At 42.4% G+C, this 20171-nt stretch overlaps 2 protein-coding genes across 2 annotated transcripts in view; both read left to right on the top strand.

Annotated features, from left to right (window-relative positions):
* Window positions 1-9308, top strand: part of LOC138799972 (alpha-2-macroglobulin-like protein 1) — a 55339-nt gene extending 46031 nt beyond the window's left edge. The window contains exons 17-22 of the mRNA XM_069981778.1: window positions 780-882; window positions 3160-3253; window positions 5690-5915; window positions 8255-8381; window positions 8942-9063; window positions 9225-9308. Coding sequence (XP_069837879.1) covers window positions 780-882; window positions 3160-3253; window positions 5690-5915; window positions 8255-8381; window positions 8942-9063; window positions 9225-9308 — 756 coding nt within the window. The remainder of the gene's footprint in view (window positions 1-779; window positions 883-3159; window positions 3254-5689; window positions 5916-8254; window positions 8382-8941; window positions 9064-9224) is intronic.
* Window positions 9309-9406: 98 nt separating this feature from the next.
* LOC138799971 (alpha-2-macroglobulin-like protein 1) overlaps window positions 9407-20171 on the top strand; it is a 33623-nt gene continuing 22858 nt past the window's right edge. The window contains exons 1-6 of the mRNA XM_069981776.1: window positions 9407-9563; window positions 10706-10795; window positions 11199-11375; window positions 14455-14536; window positions 17017-17173; window positions 19748-19822. Of these exons, the coding sequence (XP_069837877.1) occupies window positions 9407-9563; window positions 10706-10795; window positions 11199-11375; window positions 14455-14536; window positions 17017-17173; window positions 19748-19822 (738 nt within the window). The remainder of the gene's footprint in view (window positions 9564-10705; window positions 10796-11198; window positions 11376-14454; window positions 14537-17016; window positions 17174-19747; window positions 19823-20171) is intronic.

The following is a 20171-nucleotide window of genomic DNA, read 5'->3' as shown; positions in this document are numbered from 1 at the left end:
TGTCCCCCATACCTGTCTTAACCACTCCTGCCTCCCTTGCAGCTTGTGTTGAGCCATCTGGGCAGGGCATAACAAGTCTGGCCCTGATTGGCTGATGCTCAGCACCCGGTGTCAGCTGACTGTAACTAGGGCTTATATTCACAGTAGGGCTAATATTTCAGGCCTACTCCAAAAAGCCGGCAAAATTAAGCTAGGTCTTATTTACAGAGTAGTTCTTGTTTTTGGAGAAACGGGTATATGAGGAGTTTGATCAAATCCCGGACTCCTTTCAGGGAAATGATGGAATGGCATTCTATAATTTCCCTCCCGCAACATACAAGTTCCTTACTGCCTGTCGGGAGGTCTGGTGCAGAAGGCAGAAGGTCCTGGACGGAGAGCAGAGAGGAGCGGGCGGACGCAGAAGGGCAGTCTGGGAGCAGAGCGCCGGTTTACATGCACAGCGGTGAGCGGCACCGGAAGGCAGAAGGTCCTCCCTGGATCTCCCGGCAGGGCATATGGCGGCAGGGCATATAGACGGGGAGCAGGGAGGAGGCGGATGGGCGGACAGGGAGTGGCGGATTGCAGGCATGGCAGTGGATAGCCCCAGAAAGGAGAAGGACCCCCCGGAAGGCAGAGTGGCATGCACCGGACCTCCCGACAGGTTACCGGACCTCCCGACAGGAACTTATATGTTGCAGGTTGGAAATGATAGTATTCCATTCCATCATTACACAGTTACTTGTATATATACTTAACATTTCTTCCATCGTTCCTCTCTATTGCTTTTTCTCCTATAACAGGAAGTTGGTTTGAAGATACTGACAAACACTCACACCCTGCAGCCGCCGCCAGTAACCTGCAAAGTGCCACCGCCGCTTCGTCTACCATTTACTCTTAATTACAGTAAGAAACCAGAGACCTTTCATGGTTATTGTTTATCTTTATAGGACAATAGGTTATAACTTTACAGTCTTAGGCTATGTTCACACTACGTAAAAGTACGGCCGTACTTAATGCAGTGTGGAACTTGTTCTATGGAATCCCAACCGGAGCGCATGCACATAGTATAACTGACATGTTAGTTTTCTGCGGCCCTAATTCAGTGAATTGCGGTGGTAGAAAGACCTGTCAGTTCACACAGTTAAGCGAGCGGCTCCGGCCGCTTGCTTCATTATGTGCTGTGGAGTGTTCTGATGCGGGCGCGCGCTGATGCGCCCGCATCAGAACACTGCGGCCATAAAGATCATCCGGCCAGTACTGCAGTACCGGCCAGGATGATCTGTGCAGAAACCGGCCGTTCCGTGACCCGGCCGGGGTCCCGGAACGGCCGGTCATTGACGTTGTGTGAACATAGCCTTATACAGGTACAATTTCTTATTTGGTCACAAAAAAATCTTTTTTTTTATAATTGATCTGTTAGAAATACGGCTTGTTTTGAAACAGACTTATTTTTCCACAAAATTTTGTGGCTTTATTTTGACTTTATTTTACAGTTTGTAGGAACCCCCATAAGGCCAACTTTTTTGCTAAGTTTGCATAAGACTTGTCCATTTTGTGGGAGTGCGCAACAAAAACGGTCCAGGAAAAGTAAAGAGATTGTCCTTTATTTTCAGTATATTAACAGCATAAGCAGGAAAAGTGTCCCATAACGCTTACTCTCCTTTAAGGGGTTATCTAGCAAAATTCTTTTTCTTTCAAATCATCTAGTTTCAGAAAGTTATATAGATTTTTAATTTACTTCTATTTAAAAATCTCAAGTCTTCCCATACTTATTAGTTGCTGTATGTCCTGCAGTAAGTGGTGTATTCTCTTCAGTCTGACACAGTGCTCTCTGCTGCTACCTCTGTCCATGTCAGGAACTGTCCAGAGCAGCAGCAAATCCCCATAGAATACCTCTCCTGCTCTGGACAGTTCCTGTCCTGGACAGAGGTGGTAGCAGAGAGCACTGTGTCAGACTGGAAAGAATACACCACTCCCTGCAGGACATACAGCAGCTCATAAGTACTGGAAGACTTGAGATTTTTAAATAGAAGTAAATTACAAATGTATATCATTTTCTGAAACCAGTTGATTTGCAACACTGCCCCGCCTCCAGAGCGCTGATCTGGTCCACCTGCTCCATTGATTATTGTTAGAAGGGGTGGGGTAATGCTCCTAACGGGGCTCTGGACCGAGGATTACACTGTTATCAGCCCAGGAATGGAGCCAAGGAAGAAGGTAATGGACATATCAGCCGGTTAGATATGTCTAGCCTGATGATAGTTCCCCTTTAACTAAGCAGTCAGGATTAAAGCTGCAACAAGCTTGTTGACGGTTTCCAGCAGAATTATGCATACAGCTGTGGATACATAGGCTTTAACAGAGCCCAAAGCAACTAAGTTACACCTCTAGGCTATGTTCACACTACATAAAACTACAGCCATAGTTCTCTCCGCAGAACTACGGCCGTAGTTTTGAGGGGTGGAACATAGCCTTATTTTCAATGGGATCCCGGCTGGAGCGTACACACATCGTATACGCTCCGGCCGGGATCCCATGCGGCGCCGGAAAAAACTGACATGTCCGTTTTCTGTGGCCGGAATTCAGTGAATTCCGGCCGCAGAAAGACCCGTCAGTTCACACAGTGAAGCAAGCGGCTCCGGCCGCTTGCTTGACTGTATGCTATGGGAAGCTCTGATGCGGGTGCACGCTGATGCGGCCGGAGCTCTCCCAGCCGGTACTTAAGTACTTGCCGGGATGATCCAGGCTGAGACCGGCCGGGGTCACGAAACGGCCTGGTGTTTACGTTGTGTGAACGTAGCCCTAACGTGGGAATCAATCTAAATTACTGTATGTTTCGAAAGTAGCTAAAATTTAGAATGAACAGATCACTTCAAATAATAACATTTTAAACAATTTAAGACAAAGAATTTAAAGGGGTTATCCAGCGCTACAAAAACACGGCCACTTTCCCCCCTACTGTTGTCTCCAGTTCAGATGCAGTTTGCAATTAAGCTCCATTTACTTCAATGGAACTGAGTTTCAAAACCCCACCGAAAATGAAGAAAACAGTAGGGGGGAAGTGGCCATGTTTTTGTAGCACTGAATAACCCCTTTAAGATTTTCAAAATTAAAAACCAATCAGAAAATTAGATTGTCACTTTGTATACTGAAATTTTTCACCAAATCTTTTTCCCGCAGCTAATATATTGTCAAACCCATCTCCTGTATCGAATGGCGACGTGGTTAGGAAAACATTTCCCGACACCTGGCTCTGGAAACTTGTCCGCGTTGGGTAATAATCTTAAACAAAATAACACTTTATTGCTGTAATTATTGGAAATCCCTTAAATTCTTCATAATTCTTTTATTTGCAGTAGTAGAATCAGGTGAAGTATTTACCATGGCTCTATAAGGATTAGGCCGGGTTCACACTTCGCTTTTGTTACATTTACGTACAGATGTCTATTGTGAGATTAGCTGCGTTTGACAGCAACTTTGGGTCATGACCTTCTCTCACTAAAGCCCCTATTCCACGGGGCGATGCAGAGGAGCAAACGTGCGCTGTCAGCACTTATTTGCTCCCCGTTCTCCGCTCGCTGCCGCCGCTATTCCGCGTGTCGGCAGCGAGTGGGTGAGTGTGGGAGGGGCCGCGAGGAGGCTGCCCGGGTGATCGCTAGATCATCCAGGCAGCCCATAGAGGATAGCAGCGGTCTGCTGCCGTCGCTCCTATTCCGCAGGGCAGGCAGCAGGTCGCTGCTATTAAAATCGCTAATTTTTCAACATGTTTGATAAATAAGCGACGCAGCGATCAGCCGACATTAACGATGTCGGCTGATCGTTGCCCTCTATTCCACGGGACGATTATCGGCCATAACGGCCTGATACGGCCGATAGCCATTCCGTGGAATAGGGCCTTTAGGCTACATTCACACATCCGTAGTGCTTCACGGAGCACTACATTGGCGCTTCATTAGCGTAGCGATCCGTGCCGCAAAATGCGGTCCGCATTACATGTCTTTTTTTTTACAGCACAGATCGCGGCCCTGTACACACTTACGGATGTGTGAACGGGGCCATTGAATACCATAGGTTGTTTGTTCTGTCTGCAATTGCAGACAGAACAATGGACGTGTGCATTTAGCCTAAGTGTAAACACTGTGTAAGTGCCCTATTATCAGGCCGATTATCACTCCGTGTAGTAGAGACAACGATCAGCCGATGACAATCGGCTGATCATGTCTTTAAGTCCAGACCTAAAATCATCGGCCGCAGACTGCCCATCTCTATGTGTAATAGTGATGCCGACAGCTAACAATTGAATAAACTGTTATACATTACATCTCCACGCTCCTGGTCCTCTCCAGTACCTTGCTTTCACTCCCCGCGCCATGGCTGCAGCTTCAGAGAGGCCGGTCTGAGCTGACCAATCAGTGGCCGCGGTGGTCCTAGTCAGTGATTGGCTGAGCGGCCTGTCAGCTGTTGCCTGAATGCTCTTTTGGTTGTAACTAGCTTCCCCCATCCCCACATACACATTATATGGCCAATCAAAATCAATATAACTCTAATGTGCATGTTAGCTTTAGTGGTAGAGTGTATCCCTGTACTGTAGCCCGGGGATGCTACGAGACAACTGATCAGCATGTGGCATATTGCAAGGATGATTGCCCAAGAAAGGCCATTGTACGGCCCAAAGCCATTGTAATTTGAAGGACTACTACTGTAGATAAACTCAATACAAATCTCTGTTAAAGGGGCACTCCGAATAAAATATTTTTCTTTCAAATGAACTGGTTTCAGAAAGTTCTATAGATTTGTAATTCACTTCTATTTAAAACTCTCAAGTCTTCCCAAACTTATCAGCTGCTGTATGTCCTGCAGGAAGTGGTGTAGTCCTTCCAGTCTTACACAGCACTCTCTGCTGCCTCCTCTGTCCATGTCAGGAACTATCCACAGCAGTACCAAATCCCCATAGTAAACCTCTCCTGCTCTGGACAGTTCCTGTCATGGACAGAGGTGGCAGCAGAGAGCACTGTGTTAGACTGCAGGACAGATAGCAGCTGATAAGTATGGGGAGAAAGTTATATAAATAAAAAAAAAAATTATATATATATATATATATATACCAACAAAACACAACAATCACTGAACAGTGAAAAAAAAAAAAAAAAAAAAATATATATATATATATATATATATATATATATATATATATAAAAACCAGTTGATTTAAAAGAAAGATTTTCTCCAGTAACCCATCTAATCATGAAAGCTAGCTTCATTTAGGGGGAACTTGCAGTGAATTCATTGAAATTTGACTTTGGGGTTCCCAAAGTCAGAAATGACAGAAATGGCCGGTTCATACTACAGAATTGGTGCAGAGATTCTGCTTGGAACCCCCGCCTGCGGACTTTGTGCTGCTATCTCTTTTAATTGGAGGTCTCGAGCGCCTCCACTCTCCGTGCCTCTCAGCTCAAAGAATTGACATGTCAATTGATGTAATTGTTTTTGGGGGCTCGTCCGGGATGCTATACATTTACTTACTTATTTAAAAGATCAGTTGTTTTCTAGGATTTATGTATCATGTATTTTGGATTTGTTTCTGCTTTTCTTTCTTAGAATATTAGTTATTTAGTTTTATGATCTGGTTTGGTGATGAGGCTCAATGATCTTTTGTGTGGGTGTCCATAAATATTAATAGACCTTTAATTGTGACACTTTTATTTTATAGCAAAAATGATCGATCAAGCATCAACGTCACGGTCCCAGACGCCATCACAGAATTCAGTGCCACAGCCTTCTGTATGGGAGACAAGGGTTTTGCCCTTTCCCCTGAGGCTTCTCTGACTGTCTCCAAACCATTCTTTGTAGATGTTGCTCTGCCCTATTCCATGGTCCAAGGAGAGACGTTATCTCTAAATGCTACTGTCTACAATTATCTCACACAGTGTTTAATGGTGAGTTATAAGGGGATGCAAGGGGTCATTCACAGGTTCCGTGCACGGTCCATATATACGGATGATGTGCTACGGAATGGACTTCGGAACTCCCCTCATCCTCATTCATTATAATGCTGTGAGCTCGAAGCAATTTAAACCTTCACACTACTGTACTGACATATATAGAATAAGTTAAAAAAAACAAAAACATTCTATACATGACATCTGGCAAATTGGGAAAATGGCAGTCAGCACTCGAGATGAGTGAGTTTACAGTAAGGGTGGGTTCAGACTATGGAATTCTCGCGGATAAATTCCGCCGCGCCTCTCCGTCCATGCCATAGGCACCATTCTATGCACGGGGGGATTCCGCATTCCACTGAAAGAATTGACACGTCAATTCTTTCGGCGGATAGCGAAATCAGCCAGCCCATAGAATGGTGTCTATGGAGCCGGTGGAAAGGCGCGTGGCCATGAGCGTAAATTTATCCGTGAGAATTCCGTAGTCTGAACCCACTCTTATAGAAAAGAGAAGCACTTCTGCAATCCGCTCATCAGCCGGCTGCCTTATAACTCACTGCCGCTCTGTGACGCTTCTTCCCGGGTGATGGGAAAAGCTATACCCAGTCCTGGGAAACTTCTTCCAATTTCCCAGGACTAGATCCAGCTTTTCCCAGCACCCAGGAGAGCAGCAGTAAATTAAAAGGCAGACGGCTGATGAGCGCTTTGCAAACTTTGCTTCGTTATTACTGTAAATTCGCTAATCTCTAGTCAGCACTTTATACTCCCGTACCTTCAAGCTTATTTTTGCTTTAGGCTGTGTTCACACATAGTATTTCAATCAAAACCAGGAGAAACCACAGAAACAGAAATCTTTCCATACGTTTTTTCCTGTCAATTCCACTCCTGATTTTGATTGAAAAAAGACTGACGGAAACATTGTAATATTTTGCTAAAAACCTAAAAATTTCTGTTTGTGAGCCTAAGAAGCATGACACAATCTAAAAATAAAAGTTCATATATACTATGTCACTTGTGCATTTGTCAACATATCTTTAAAAATCCTCTAAAACTAAATTCCAAATTTGCCTTCTTACATGTTCTTACATTATTATTTTGGTTGGGTCATAAAATGTTGGGGACTGTACTTTATAGGCCATAGGTTATCCCACGATTACAAGTTTTTGCCTAGCCTTTCCACTGGATAGTTGTTCAGTGTCAGATAGGTGGTGCTCTGACCGCTGTGACCCCCATAATCAGCGTCAAGGCAGTCGATCAGCACTGATTCTGACCATAGGCCTCAGAAGACATAAGTGAATGCCAGGGAGCCCTTTAGCAGCAATTTATCCAACCCTGGTCTGAAGAAAACTGTACATTGTAAAATTGCAACTCCTGCTCCACAGAATTGTAGTAGTGACTTGAAGCAGCTGAACACTTTTGTGATCAGATTCAGAAGCTCTCAGGGAACTTTCTTGCTTATAGCATGAGTTTATTATAGGTTCAGGGGCTTTCTCTGCTTGTAGCTTGACTTCTCTCACAGGAACTTCAGGAAAAAATGACTGACTGCGGGTTCAGAGGCACTGGGGGTAAAATCTTCTCATTTGGCTTGACCGTTCCAGACTAGAAGCTTTATTCTCAGGTTGAGCTCAGAGGCAAAACAAGGAGGTTGGAACTTTGACCAAAATAGATTTGTAAATTTCTTGTATTTAAAAATCTTCAGTCTTTCAGTACTTATCAGCTGCTGTTTGTTCTGCAGGAAGTGGTGTGTTCCTTCCAGTCTGACACAGTGCTCTCTACTGCCACCTCTGTCCATGTCTGGAAATGTCCAGAACAGTAGAGGTTTTCTATGGGGATTTTGTAATTTATAAATCTGTATAACTTTCTGACATCAGTACCCGTTTTACATGTAAAGTAGTACACGATTTAATAATGTTATACACAAGATGTTGTATGGAAGTAGGGAAGTAGAAAATAATAAAAAGATTTTTAAAAAAGTAAAAAATATTTTTGCACTATATATGCTCACCCTATATAGAAGTGTTCTACTGTTCTGTTACAGCGACCTTGCGTCTAAAATTTTCAGCGCTGAACTACGCTGGTCTCCAAGGTAGAATATAGAAATGTTTTTGACAGTTTTTTTTTTTTTTTTTTTTAATTCCAAACTTTAAAAAAAATAAAATATTTTGCTGTCAACCACAATGCATGTAATATTGTAATCACAGATTCAATCGGATACTTTTTGTTTCTAACAACATTCTTCCATTAGGGGTTTACCATTAAATCTGTAAAGCTATAGATATTCTACAATATAAAGTAACATTCTATGTTTTCACCATCTTATGTTCTCTGTTGCTTAGGTTCAGGTGACCCTGCTCAATTCTACGGATTTCTCAGTGAAAGATTGCCAGAACTGTGTGAAGTCTAGTTGTGTTTGTTCCAATCAAGCAGCGACCTATAACTGGGATATCACTGTCAACACCACAGGTGAGTGCTACATGGTGGGAGTACCTGGGACACTGTTTTGGTTGTGTTGCCCAGCCCTGATCCCCCACAGCTCTTGTCCTTCCTCCAGTCTCTGGATCTTCTTTATTTTTCCTGTGTCCGAGACGAGTGCTTGGTGCAGGCCTGATGACCGGGAACCACCACTGCCATCAGTGATTGACAGAGGTGGCTTCTTTAGAAGGAGGAAGAAGAGAAAAGGTCAGGAGAGTAAAAGGAGAAGAAGTGGAGCTGTGGGGGACTGGGGCTATATAACTTTTTTGTTAAACACTGGATACTTTAATAGATCTTTTGGCAAAATCCTCCATGTGGTCAGGCAGGTTCTTTAAGAAAGTCTAGGAGGATGACTCTGTTGGAAGCATCCAATGGACCCACATATTCTTCTTCATTTTTTTCCAATAACTTTTTAATCCTTCTTGATCGTCAATTTATAAGTGTATAATGCTGTAGAGTAGTGTGGCCTGCCTGGTCCTGAAGCTCTTTCGTAGATGAGCATGACAAGCTTTGCACTAAGGTTTTATCCTATATACACATATGTGCCCTAGGACTGGTGAACCTTACGGTGACAGCAGAATCAGTGAACAGCAGTGTTTTATGTAATGGGATGACTCCCTATGTGCCTGCCGGTGGAAGGCTAGACATCCTGCAAAGACAACTTCTGGTCAAAGTAAGTGTTAGAGATCTGCAGTATTACTGTATGAACATAGCTTACCAATCATGTTACGATGGGATCCATTTATAAAGGAACTGATTTTTAAAAAAATATTTTTCTGCTATTTACTGTATGTACCTGTTATTTAAGTGGTCTCGTTTTTTTTCCCGATCTAGACTAGAGGCATCAAGAAAGAGTTTACCGAGAACATGTACATATGTCTGAACGGTAACATTTGGATAAATTCTTTTGAAGTTTGAGTGTGAAGAGTTTGTAGTTTTTAGTGGCTTTTGACCACTAATTTACTGTACATTGATCAACCGTAACATTAAAGCATAAGATTGTGTAGATCCACCTCATGGTGACCCATCAAGGCCTGGACTCCACAAGATCTCTGAGGGTTTTCTCTGGTGTCTGGAGCCAGGAGGTCAGCAGCAAGCCCTGTCAACTCTTAGATGCGGCCTCCATGGATCAGAATTATTTGTTTCCAGCACGTTCAATAGATCAGGGATGGGGTACCTTCGGCTCTCCAGCTGTTGCAAAACTACAATTTCCATCATGTCTGGACAGCCAAAGCGTAGCTTTGGCTGTCCAGGCATGATGGGAATTGTAGTTTTGCAACAGCTGGAAGGCCGAAGGTTCCCCATCCCTGCCATAGATGGTCAGATTGAGATCTGGGGAATCTGAAGGCAGAGTCGCCACCTTGATCTCTTTGTCATGTTCCTTATTCCTGTACCACGTCTGCAGCGAATTGGTTGTTATCCTGCTGAGGCTACTGCCATTAGGGGGTCCAGTTGCCAGAAAGAAAGGGGCACATGGTCTCTAGGTGGTACATATCATGGTTACATCAACGTGAATACCATCTTCTTCAAAAGAGTAAATGGAGCTGCGGAACTCACCAATATCCTGAAAACTTCTTTATTTCAACCTCAGGGCTCATGACAAAGAAAAAAAACGAGCACCCCCATTTGTGCCATGAACCCTGAGGTGGAAATAAAGAAGTTTTACTGGTGAGTGCTGCAGCTCCATGTTCTCCTCTGAAGAAGACTTTATCACTGGACTTTAACTATACGTTTGCTGAGCACCAACAACAGTAAGTATTATTGGTCTTTAACATGAACGCCCATTCCAATTATTAACTTTCCATTGTTGTCGCTTTTGGTAGTGAACAGGCGTGAGAAAGTGTATTCTGAATGGTCTGCGGGGCCCCATACACAACAAGCTGCCATGTCCTATGTGACTCCTTTCTATCACAGACTTCAGGAACTCTTCCAGTAGTCTGTTCTGCAGCAGGTCTTCTCTGGGATCAGACTATTCCCCAGTCACATATAAAAGTGCCCTTTTCCTGGTCACTGGTTGTCCTATTTTAGATCACCTTTGGTACATATTAGGAACACACCATTTTGGAGATAGTCTGACCCCATTCACCTTTGTGAAAGTCGTTCCAATTCTTACACTTGTCAAATTTCCAATATCAACTTCAAAAACTGACCGATCATTTGACATGTGACATTTTATCTCTCTCTTTATCCACTAGTTTTAATGTTATGGCTGGATAACCCTTATACATGTGTGTGGCAGCCTTTATTTTTCGATGTCTACTGTATATAAACATAAAGTATGGCATATACTAAATACATGTCTTTCTCTGTATTAGATTCTGTAGACAGCACAAAAAGATTATTCTCACTTACGCTTCCAATTACATCGGTGGAGAAATCCGAGAGCGCATACGTCTCTGTGCTGGGTGAGAGAATCTAAATCCCAATAGAGATCCATTTGATAAAAGATGGTATGATCCACAAAAAGGGGGACGTTTACTTTTGACTGGTCAGTCTAGACATAAACCCATTGGGGTAAGAGGCCTTGGGATCTCATCTTGTGTCAGCAGAACATCTTAGGGAAGGACCACACAAACAATCCAGTGATCATTCGATCCGGTCCTATTAACAATCCACTTGTATATAGTCAATCAAAGCTCATATTGGAGAATTATCTGCCCGTCTACAATATGATCCCATACAATCTAACAATAGACCCTAAAGAATTCCAATGCCATTCTGCAAGTGACTGGAGTATAAAACATAAGGTAGCTCAGAATTTCATCTGTAAAGGGATTTAAGATGCTATATGTGAACATTTTGTCTCAGGTGACATTCTGGGGACGGCGCTGCAGAACCTCGATCATCTTATCACAATGCCATATGGCTGCGGAGAGCAAAACATGGCGACCATGGCGACCATTATATACGTGCTGGATTATCTAAAAGCCACAAGACAGGTGGAGGCTACTCAGAAAGCCAAAGCCATACGTTACCTGCAAAATGGTGAGATATCTCTTATCTCTTAAATAACATTTGGTACTGTTGGAGCTGATCTCTATGACAAAGATAGTCTTTGCATAGAAACTCCTGCAGTCTTGCCTGTACAGTGGTCCCTCAACTTAGGATGGCCTCGGGTTACATCGTAGGTCAACATACAACGCTACAGAGAGTCAGGATCTGCGGAACTTGTGACTAACTAGATGATCGACCAAGAAAAGTGGTCATTGTACTGGTGAACCCCCAGTATTAGTAAAGTGCATGCACTGGTTGGCTGTCTAGTAGCACCTCTCTACAGTATAGTGTGATACTACATGTCCTGTACTGCTCTTTACCTCTGCCAGGATAAGTTGCTCCTTTGGGCAACGGTTGAATGTGGCTTCAATTTATTTTTGTGGGATCCTGCGTGATCTGTACAGGACCCTGGAAATGCTTTGGTTCTCTGCATAGAAAGTAATGTACAGTCCCCAGTATCTCCTTCTGACTGTTGTATGTAAGGACTTGCTTTTCCCATATTAGTTATCTGCTTATTTTCCTTATAATCTTTATTTCTTTCTCGTTTTTGGATGACATTTTGAGAGCTCCAGAACCAATTACCAGTTTTCCATAGATTTTTGGCCTTACCATACATTGGTCGCCCTGAAACCAATTAATATTGTAATTTGAGGGACCACTGTATAGCGGTATACATTTAAGCACAAGTGGTTCTGCTTTAAGTGAGGAGTATATGTCCCTAGTGTCCCCTAGGAGTGTGGTCTTTAGGAATAGATCTCTCTTCCTTTTCCTCTCTTTGTTCTACAACTGTTTTGCATATATATCAATGCAAGTATTATATCTCTTGTTTTATGTTGTCATTGTATAGCTAGTATGATTAAAATTTTATTTTATCATTTGATCAATTACAGTTTGGCATTAACCCTCTAAGCTCAAGGGAAGGTCAATCCTTCAGCCATGGATTCCTAAAGGGTTTCCTCCACATAGGGTTTTTTCTAAGTTTAGGATTAGCTGCGTTTAGCACAATTCTTACAGTTTTTGCCTAAACATGTAGTTCCAGGTTAAACATTAATGGCATTAAATTAAGTGTGCAAAAGATGTGTAGATAAATACATCAGTTACAAAAACATATGGCATATTTTATATACTATCACAGCTTTGGTTTGGTGATATAGGAGGAAGTTATTGTGGACTCATTTTAACTAGAGGACATGAAACTTTATGGTGTTAAACAGGGTTAGCCATAGAAGTGGCCAGAATTAAAGATGTCATAATAACGTCATCCATGGTCAGACATGATAGTTAGGCATAGGAGTAAGGTTAGTAGGGTTTCCCCTTTAAGGCTATGTTCACACTGCGTATATGTCCGGCCGCATATTTTCGTGGCCGGACATATACGCGGTAAACTCCGGCCGGAGATATACGCTACTTGCGGCCGGCTATGTACGGACCGCGAACTTACGCCCGAAGTCTACTTACGCTTCCCGAGTGCCCTACGTAGCGATCTGACAGCGGTCTTTTACTTGGAAATCTTCGCCTAGCCCCGGACACCCCACAGAACCTTTTGGATCGGCACAAAAAGCTGCAAAAATGAAGAAATCACCACTACGTACGGGACCGCATGTAACGCTACGGGCCTAAGTTACGGCATTTTCGTCCGCAAACAATGGTCTGGTTCATTTTTTAACGCCGCCGCCTACGATCCGGGCGAAAGTTTGTACGTAGTGTGAACTGTGCAGCCGTACTTCGTATACTTTCCATTATACGCAAACTAAGTAAGTCTCCGGCCACTTATTCACGGAACGCGCTACGGCCGGAAACTTACGTAGTGTGAACATAGCCTAATGATGTCAGAATCTCAATGGTCTAGCACTTAGTTTGACTCCTGTAATTGTCTTAGTCCTGTGATTTAAATAAAGTTGTGGCTAAAAAATGCATTTATTAAATAGTCTGTGTTTATTGTGGTCGGAATTGTTTTAAAGAGGTAGTGAGGGTTCATCTCATATCCAAAACTTGTTTCTACTAAGAATCAGATTTTCAGTAAAGATCAATTACTCTCCTCACAAAAAGTAAGGTTTTTTTTGGCTTGCTGGTAAAATTTATAGAAAACATAAAAAGTTCATGCTACAGTGATATGACAGAACGGCTCGATCTAGACCTATCGTGCCACTTGATCCTCTATGAAATCCCAAGTGCAGGTGAGTGGTTACCACAGTCCGTGTTAGACATGGTAGAGATGGACCATCAATTCAGGAGCACAAATGATTTATTAATTGCGCTTATTAGTCATTTGTGCTCCTGACTTGATGGTCCGTCTCATTCCTTACACCAGTGGTGATTCCTCTTCCTTTGAACTGCGGTTACCTATGTATACCGCAACACGCTTCTATAGAGTTGTGCACAATTCGGCTAGGTGAGTTCATTTTAATATAATTTTTGTGTGTGCTCACCTTTGCTGATTGTATTGCAATAGGAAGTGCCCTCTTGTTTGTTACCATAGTATCATGAAAGTACGGCATTTAGGTAGAAGCACCTCAAATAATTTAATGATACAAAAGCCAACAACAGTGGAGGGTATACTCCAACAAAAAGTGCAGGCCACTCCATTTCAGGTACCCCAGTCTACCTTATAATGCGACCTTGATGTGCTGGAGCATTGTCTTCCAAGAAGATTAAATCAGGGCTGCGTTGTTGATGCAGAGGCACAATGACTGAAATAATGATGTTATGCAAGGGGCTGCTTCTACTTGGTCATGCACTCCACCCATCCCACCCTGGGGGGTATTTTCACTAGTATTAGTTGGATCCTGTGTGCCCAGAGCATAGGCTTATTATTAGCCAAGGAGAGGCCAGGGTACAGTGTAGGCTCCATCCCAGGCATGAGGCCACCTTACAGTGGTGGGATGGTACTCAATATTTGCAAATTTGGAGATTTTGCCCTACTTTCATGCCAAGCCAAATATCCATAACTTTTGTGAGTAGTATAAGCTTTAATTTCTGGTTCCTAAATGTTCTTTATCTCTCACTTTTCTTGTGTTTTTGTTGTTCCGAATAGCCATAAACTTTTATTGTTACTTTTCCCTGTCACTAGGATATCAGCGACAACTCTCCTACAAAAGAAAGGATGGCTCATACAGCGCATTTGGATTGGATAGTGAAGAAGGAAGCACCTGGTAAATATGCTTTTTAATCCCCCCTCCCCCTTGTCCAAAAGTTAATGTCAAATCTAGATTATTTTTTTTTTACTGATATCAAAGCATATCCTTTTTCTAGCCTGTTTTAATCAGTTTCACCTCTATGGGAGAGTTTTTTAGGCATGTTCTGTGCTCAGATCAATGTGAAGGTGTGGGGAAGAGGAAAGCTGTGACATTAGTCTCTTGTAAATGGCATAAGCTCATCTTATCTTTATACCGGTGTCACTCTCAATTTGGGAAGAAGGGGTATAAAACAAAGAGGTCGGCAGCTCACCTCTCACTGTGCACTTTGCTAACATATATTACTACTGTAGATATAAAACATACAAATTGCATAATAACTATAGTAAATAAACATATAGATTAGAGATAAGCGAGTAGTGAAATATTAGACTTTCGAGAATTCGAAAAGAATAGGCACCGAGATTCGACTATTCGAACGAATATTCAATCCCATTATAGTCTATTGGAAAAAAATTCTTGGCACTTGGAAATCCAAATTCAACCATTTGGAGGTCACCAAGTCCCCCATGAAACCTCCCTAAACAATGCCAACACCTCCGGAATGACACTGTGACATCAGGGGGAGCAAGCCTGGGTGAACCCAACACCCCAAAATCGCAGTATAATGTGCCACCCTTCACAGTTGCGAATGAAAAATATTTGCGAACTCTTTACAAATGTTTTTGGCAATGTTCACACATTTCCTTCGTATTTCTTGCGAAGCGTTACTAGGCTTTTACTAGGCTACTGGAACAATAGCTACATGTGCCTTTTGCTGGGCAACTGGCACAATAGGTATCACTTGCCTTTTACTGGGCAACTGGCACAATATGTATAACGTTTACGTGTCCTTAGTGGGCTAAACCAGGGACACTATAAGTCACTTGTACACACAGGGTACTGGAATGAATCCACCTGCTGCTGCTGTTATATCATCTATTTCTTAGCACTGAGAAGCTTTGGATGCAGACTCCAGAGATGACTTTTTCGCTGGATCTTAGCCCTGAAAAGGACTTCTGGGTTCTGTAGTAATCCTGCCTAACCAAAACGCTACTAAAACCTATCTCTCCCTGCTCCAAGATCTTTCCCTGGCTAGGTTGAAAGCTCATCTGCGGTCGAGGGGCATTAGTCAATTATTAAATATTCGAGGTCATGTGGTTCAGCCATCCAATGAGGGTAGACGCCGTTTTCGTTCTGCGTGCGTACTCCCAGGGTCCCTCACGGCCTCCCTGCATGGTGATTGGATTAAAAAAAGCGACAAGTGCGATGGGAGGGCTTTCGAATGTTTCCTGCGTATTCGTCACACTACTCGATTGTATTTGAATCTTTCGAATACCGCAATATTCGATCGAATACCATCTCAATCGAATTGTTTTCGCTCATCTCTAATATAGATGTAAGGCTATTTGCAAACTATTTGCTCAAATGATGTCCCTGATCTACTACAAAGAGGTGGCTTCATTTCGAGTAGGACCCTGACATTAAATTTAGTCTCCTCTCCCAGTCTGACAACCTACACATTGTGGAAAGAAACCAGGCAAAGCGACTCTCTTGTATTCTCACCTTTTCGAGGTAGCTTTCCCTTCTATTTATTGGGTATTCTCATGACATGACTAGGGATTCGATAAGCCAAGCTAGAACAATATCAAAGAAGAAGTAGTGACCCATCTGTAGACAGATGCTTTGGGACCCTTGTCCCTTTCTTTGCAGCCAGCCAACTCCTTGGTTTGTAACGTGGCAAGAAACCTAAATCATCTGTCTATAGATGGGTCAGTTTTCCTTCAGGGGAAGTTTTCTGACTTGAATCCTCAGTCATGTACTGAGGCTCCTTTTCCCTATCGAGACCATTGCCTAATATTTAAAGGGGTAGCTCACCAAAATTTTCAAATCAGCTGGTGCCAGAGATGTGTAATTTACATTTATTAGAAAAATTTCCCAGTATATCTATATATCTATCTAAGTGGTTTCAGAAATTAAATAGATTTGTAATTTACTTCTATTTAAAAATCTCCAGTGTTCCAGTACTTATCAGCTGTTGTATGTCCTGCATGAAGTGGTGTATTCTCTCCAGTCTGACACTGTGCTCTCTGCTGCCACCTCTGCCCATGTAAGGAACTGTCCAGAGCAGCAGCAAGTCCCCATAGAAAACCTCTGCATTCCTGCTCTTCAGGCTGGAAAGAATACACCACTTCCTGGTACAAAGGAAATTATGATAATTCACACTATATATTCACATTAATGACGTTTCATAGCGATTTACATCCTCGTCCAAATGGCTAACGTTTAAGGAAAAAAATCATCACTTGTCATTCGCCGACTGAGTGCCTAAGCGATTTATCTGTAGGTGTAAAAAGACTCTAAGATGACTGTTAGGCTGAGGTAACACATTGTCTTGTATTCCATCTCTGTATTATCCTATGGTTTGCCATACTTTACATCCTACTCTATGTCCACAGGCTCACTGCCTTCGTGATGAAGTGTTTTTATTGGGCTAGAGGCTATGCATTTATTGATGAGGACGTCTTGAAACAGGGAATGAGCTGGCTGAAAAAACAGCAGAAAAGAGACGGTTGCTTCATCCGCCGGGGGCAATTGTTTCAAACAGTCATGAAGGTAACAAAGAAATAAAGGATATGAGCTTCTCATCATGTAATGCAGTAGTTGTCAGGCTCTTAAAAAAAATTATATATATATATTGTAGGGGAGTTGCTCAGGTATAGCTAGGTAGCGGTAGCAGACAGAGGAAAATAGGCAATTCACAGTTCAAATCTTAGTGTTTATTCACACCACAAAAACAAATGGAACAAAAATCCAGCATTACCTTCATGCTGCCATCACACATAAGTGCAGTTCCAGCTTGGCCTTTAACCCCTTAGCGACCCATGACGTATCTGATACGTCATGGTGCCGCGGGGGGTGTTCAGAGCGGGGTCCCGCCGGGACCCCGCTCTGAACGGCGCTGATCCCGGCTGACACGTGCAGCCGGGCAGTGCCTCTGTTAGCCGGCGCGGGTCCCGTTGCCGCACCGGCTAATTAAGCACTTCAATGCAGCTGTCAAACCTGACAGCTGCATTGAAGTGCTTTATGCACACTATCCCTGGTGTCTAGTGGGTCGGATCGCATCGCGGGGGGGAGATCCGTTCTTCTGCCCGTGCCGGGCCTCTGCGTCGGAATGACGCTGATCCCGGCTCGGCAATAGATTGCTATGGCCTGCAGCAGGCCATAGTAATCTATGACCGATCTAATCGATCTTTGCTGTGTATATACACAGCATTGATCTCTATGAGAGATCAGTGCTATGTATATACAAGCCCCCCAGGGGGGCTTCTAGTTACAGTAAAAAAAAAAAGTAAAAAAGTGTTTTTATTAATAAAAAATCCCATCCCCTAATAAAAGTCCAAATCACCCCCCTTTTCCCATTTTATAAATATAAATTAATAAATAAACAAATAAATAAACATATTTAGTATCGCCGCACACGTAATCGCCCGAACTATTAATTAATCACATTCCGGATCTCGCACGGTAAACGGCGTCAGCGCAAAAAAATTCCAAAGTGCAAAATTGCGCATTTTTGGTCGCATCAAATCCAGAAAAAATGTAATAAAAAGTGATCAAAAAGTCGTATATGCGCAATCAAGGTACCGATAGAAAGAACACATCATGGCGCAAAAACTGACACCTCACACAGCCCCATAGACCAAAGGATAAAAGCGCTATAAGCCTGGGAATGGAGCGATTTTAAGGAACGTATATTTGTTAACAAGGGTTTGAATTTTTTACAGGTCATCCGATACAATATAAGTTATACATGTTATATATCATAGTAATCGTAACGACTTGAGGAACATGCATAACAAGTCAGTTTTACCATGGGACGAACGGCGTAAATGCAAAACTCCCCGAAATCAAAACAAATTAGTTTTTTTTTCAATTTGACAGCGCAAATGATTTTTTCCCGGTTTCGCAGCATATGTTATGGAAAAATAATGCCTGTCATTGCAAAGTACAATTGGTTTCGCAAAAAATAAGCGCTCATATAAGTCTCTAGGTGAAAAAATGCAAGCGCTATGGACTTTTAAACTTAAAATGGAATAAGCAAAAGCGCAAAAACGAAAATTGGCTTTGACCTTAAGGGGTTAAAGCAGTAACAGAAGTTCTAAGTGTTGGTTCAGACCTCACAGCAGCAGCTGCCTTGTACACAGTCCATGTGTCTGAACACAGTCCAACCAGTCCTCCTAGACAGATCACATAGGTGTACTCCAGACTTGAGCACACACCACCTCTCTCTGCCCTCACTCCCAGCTCAGCTTTGTATGTTATATCACATCCAGAGATACTACAATGTATCCACTATGATACGCCTACATATTGCTTAGCATATAGAAAAGGCAATGGACCATAAAAATATCAGATGGTATTGTGGTATACTATATAAGGCACCATGTTATATCTAGTATCTACATATGTATACTCCTGGGTCCTATAGCGTAACTTCAATAATGTGAAACACGTGTGTCTATAACATGTGCGCTATACAATAACGTCAGAAACAGACGCCTACCTGGATTCCATACCAAGTGGGTTCGCATTATGCGGAGATCACGGTGTAATTCAAGATTGTTTATCACGGGTCACACCATACAGCAAAAAAGTTTTCCAGTTAGTTTTCCAGCTAGCCTGGTGTCCCGAACAGTAACACCATATATTAGCACAAAAGTTCTGTACTGGATAGATGCAGTCCTGAGTGACATCACTCTTCTTGACTACAGATTCTCAGAGGAGGCAATGGTTCATTTCATTTTAAATATCCTATATTACTGCCTCCTATGTACAAGAATATAACTACTATAATACTGCTCCTATATACAAGAATATAACTACTATAATACTGCCCCTATATACAGGAATATAACTACTATAATACTGCTCCTATATACAAGAATATAATTACTATAATACTGCTCCCTATATACAGGAATATAACTACTATAATACTGCTCCTATATACAAGAATATAACTACTATAATACTGCCCCCTATATACAAGAATATAACTACTATAATACTGCTCCTATATACAAGAATATAATTACAGTACTCTCTCTACTTATAATAATACCATCCCTCCTAAAAGACTATATAGTGTCTTCATCTATAAGTGTATGAATTACTTATGTTTCTCAGGGCAGAGTAGAAGATGATGTCTCACTCAGCGCTTACATCACAGCCGCCCTTCTGGAAGCCGGGACCCGACTAAATGTGAGTAAGGAGCTGAAAATAGGTTGTTGGTAAAGATCAATAAATGTTACTCACATTGAAGGGCTTATCCAGGCTTATAAGAACATTACAGGTATCCTTTAGTGGCAGCTCCTGTCCTGTCCTTAGTTTGGGTGTGGGGTTTTGCAGCTCAGTTCCATTTAAGTGAATGGAGCTGAATTGTAATACCACACACAACCAGAGGACAGGGGTGGTGCTGTTTTTTTAAAGAAAGTAGCTGTACTTTTTCTCATCCTGGACAACCCCTTTAATTATTAATGCACGTTACTCAAACTACCTGCATATATTTACCATGCCTGACACTAGGCAGTTATGGCCGACACTCTGCTGC

This window comes from Dendropsophus ebraccatus, chromosome 8 (genome assembly GCF_027789765.1).
Source record: "Dendropsophus ebraccatus isolate aDenEbr1 chromosome 8, aDenEbr1.pat, whole genome shotgun sequence".
Taxonomy (NCBI): domain Eukaryota; kingdom Metazoa; phylum Chordata; class Amphibia; order Anura; family Hylidae; genus Dendropsophus; species Dendropsophus ebraccatus.
This window is presented reverse-complemented; position numbering and strand designations above follow the sequence as displayed.